The 2807-nt window shown below is 34.1% G+C and overlaps 1 protein-coding gene across 1 annotated transcript; it reads left to right on the top strand.

Annotated features, from left to right (window-relative positions):
* Positions 1–510: 510 nt before the first annotated feature.
* On the top strand, positions 511–2049 carry LOC122295588 (transcription factor MYB2-like). Its single transcript, XM_043104665.1, has 3 exons — positions 511–795; positions 918–1047; positions 1232–2049. Exons 1-3 carry the CDS (start codon positions 645–647, stop codon positions 1917–1919), a joined length of 969 nt encoding a protein of 322 aa, XP_042960599.1. The 5' UTR covers positions 511–644; the 3' UTR covers positions 1920–2049.
* The last annotated feature ends 758 nt before the right edge of the window (positions 2050–2807 follow it).

Genomic DNA, 2807 nt, shown 5'->3' on the forward strand with positions numbered 1-2807 from the left:
GATTTTGATCCTTGGACTTCAGGTCAAGCAATGAGGTGATGACGATAGTGATAATAAAGAATTATAACATAAACAAGATATTAAAAAAAAAAAAAATTCCTTTAATTTACCAATCAATTGTAATATCATCAATAATTTCAGTTGCTGAAATTTAGTGATGGTGAAAAGGAAAAATGTATCTGGGTCTTCCTCTTTGACTGAGAAATAACATAGGTGAGGACCTCAGTAATGTTTATTTCTTACTTGAGTTCCTAGAGTGATTAATATGAAGAAATAGTCATTCTGAAATTTTGATTGAGAAAGTGTTAATTAGAGACCAAATCATTGACCAGCCAGCTTGTATTTATTATTGTCTACTATTTTCTTTTAGGGCCTCATGGAAATTGAATGGAAATCACCTACGAATTTATCCTCAGAAACTTCTTTAATTTGAGTTGATGGTTACCCCAACCTCAAAAAATAATAATTATTATTATTTTTCAAAAAAAAAAACTATATATAGAAGTACTTGAAAACGTGTAAATGTTGAGTTTGGCTCTGATTTGCATCACTTTAGCTTCAAGGCACCAAGGCCGCCATCCTTGTTATAATATACAAACAATACATGGTTTTGGGGGACTTTTTTGTTACTAAGAATCCCGGCCATGTCTTCTTGTAGTAAGAGTTTAAGTAGTTCTAGTGAAGATGACAGTGAGCTTCGAAGAGGGCCATGGACTCTTGAAGAAGATACTCTGCTCGTTCACTACATTTCTCATCATGGTGAGGGCAAATGGAATTTGGTTGCTAAATGTTCAGGTAATATTAATAATTTCTATGCAAGATGGTGTGGTTTGGAAGTAAGATTTATCGGCTATTTTGATCATTGATATCCATATCATCAACCATCTTCTTTTTTTTTTTTTACTTTCCTTTTTAAGGATTGAAAAGAACTGGAAAGAGCTGCAGATTGAGATGGCTTAATTATCTAAAACCAGATGTGAAGCGCGGAAATCTTACCCCTCAAGAACAGCTTCTGATTTTTGAACTCCACTCCAAGTGGGGCAATAGGTAACTGTCCAAATCTCATGTTCATGTCTGCAGCCTGTGAACTTGATCACTAAAACAAAAACTATTTGCAAAACTCAAAAGAATATCTATCTTTCCTGTGCATTAGAAGTTGTTTTGGTACTTTTATGGTCTAATTTGAATGAGATTCTTAACATAACTGTTCATTTGGTAACATCATCCATAGGTGGTCAAAGATTGCGCAACATCTACCCGGAAGAACCGACAATGAAATCAAGAACTATTGGAGAACTCGGGTGCAGAAACAAGCAAGGCTTTTCAAGATCGATACAAATAGCACAGCATTTCAAGAAATCATCCGGCGCTATTGGATGCCAAGGTTGCTTCAAAAGATAGAAGAATCATCATCTTCTTCAGGCATGATATTCCAAAACTCAGCAATCCCTCAGCCTCTTGACGCTGCCTATCAGCATTCAGCAGCAGCAGCACAAGTTCCTCCTGGACAGGGCCCTCTTTATTTGAGCCAAAGTTTGAATCACCATGAGCAGAATCCAGACTCAGATCAGCACTGCACCAGTTCAGTGAATTTCTCTCAAATACCTCAACTTTCAGAATATCCGAGTTCTGGCCCATTTCATGCCATAGCCGACAACGAGTATGAAACATTTCTAAAGGGATGCTATCATGCTGATAACAGTAACTATGAGATGGAAACCTTCAACTTGGGAAGTATCCGAGCACCAGAGAACTTTGAGAATTTGATTAGCAATTCCCATGCTGTAGAAAGAAACTGGGTTGATAATGATTTTTCAGGTGACCTTTGTAACATGGAAGGAATATGGCAGACAAGGATGAAGGAACTAACAAGGGCAAACTCAGGGTCTTGTTTTTGGGAGAACCCACAAAGCAGTTGATTAAGTTTGTGACATACTGATTTGTTTCTTGGATAATATTATTAGGGTTATAAGCTGTGTTGATTTATCTCTGTTGATATTTCAATCAAAATGAAAAAAAAAAAAAAAATGAAAAATTTGTTTATTCAAATCTTTAATTCAACTTGTTCTGTTGTGCTGTGTATTGCTTCTTTGCTTCTTGGCTCTGTCAGTGGCCCTTTTTTTTTCTTTTTTTTTTTTTTTGTACACATGTAAATGTTTATGAGGAAGGTTTGCTCTACAAAAATCTTATAAAAGTAAATTCAGAAATTGACGTGGTTTGATATCGTAGACCAAATTATAAACTCTTTTTATTGTAAAATGAATCTCACGAATTTCGTCAAATAACATTACTTTGTAAATCTTTTTTATTATCTCTTTTTGGCCATAACACTTTTTTTTATGTTTTATGTGGCTTCATTCTTTGATATCAAATTCCTTGCAAATAAAAAGGTACCCTTTCCACATTCTAATTAATATATATTTTGCTCTTTGCACCAAACTATCAATACTACACATTATAGCCTCTAATTAAAAAACATTGACAATAAACATTTTTATGATATTTTTAATGTCTCAATCTCTCAAAATATTTTCCATTTTAACCTTTTTATTTTTCCTCATAGTTTTTCTGATTTTCTCATTTGCTTTAATCCAACTAAGAGATCAGAAAGGGACAAAAGAAGAGAGAGAGAGACCTCTAGAATCTGGTTGGAGTTTGATTTTTCTGTTGTTTGATTGTCAAAGAAATTACTGGATTCCCATTGAAGCACTTGAATTTACATCATTTTCAAGTCCACCAGATTCCACCAACCAAACTATAGCCAGTTATAGAAAAGAGAAAAAAGATATTTGTAACTATGAATTATG

Source organism: Carya illinoinensis, chromosome 15 (genome assembly GCF_018687715.1).
Source record: "Carya illinoinensis cultivar Pawnee chromosome 15, C.illinoinensisPawnee_v1, whole genome shotgun sequence".
Lineage (NCBI taxonomy): Eukaryota > Viridiplantae > Streptophyta > Magnoliopsida > Fagales > Juglandaceae > Carya > Carya illinoinensis.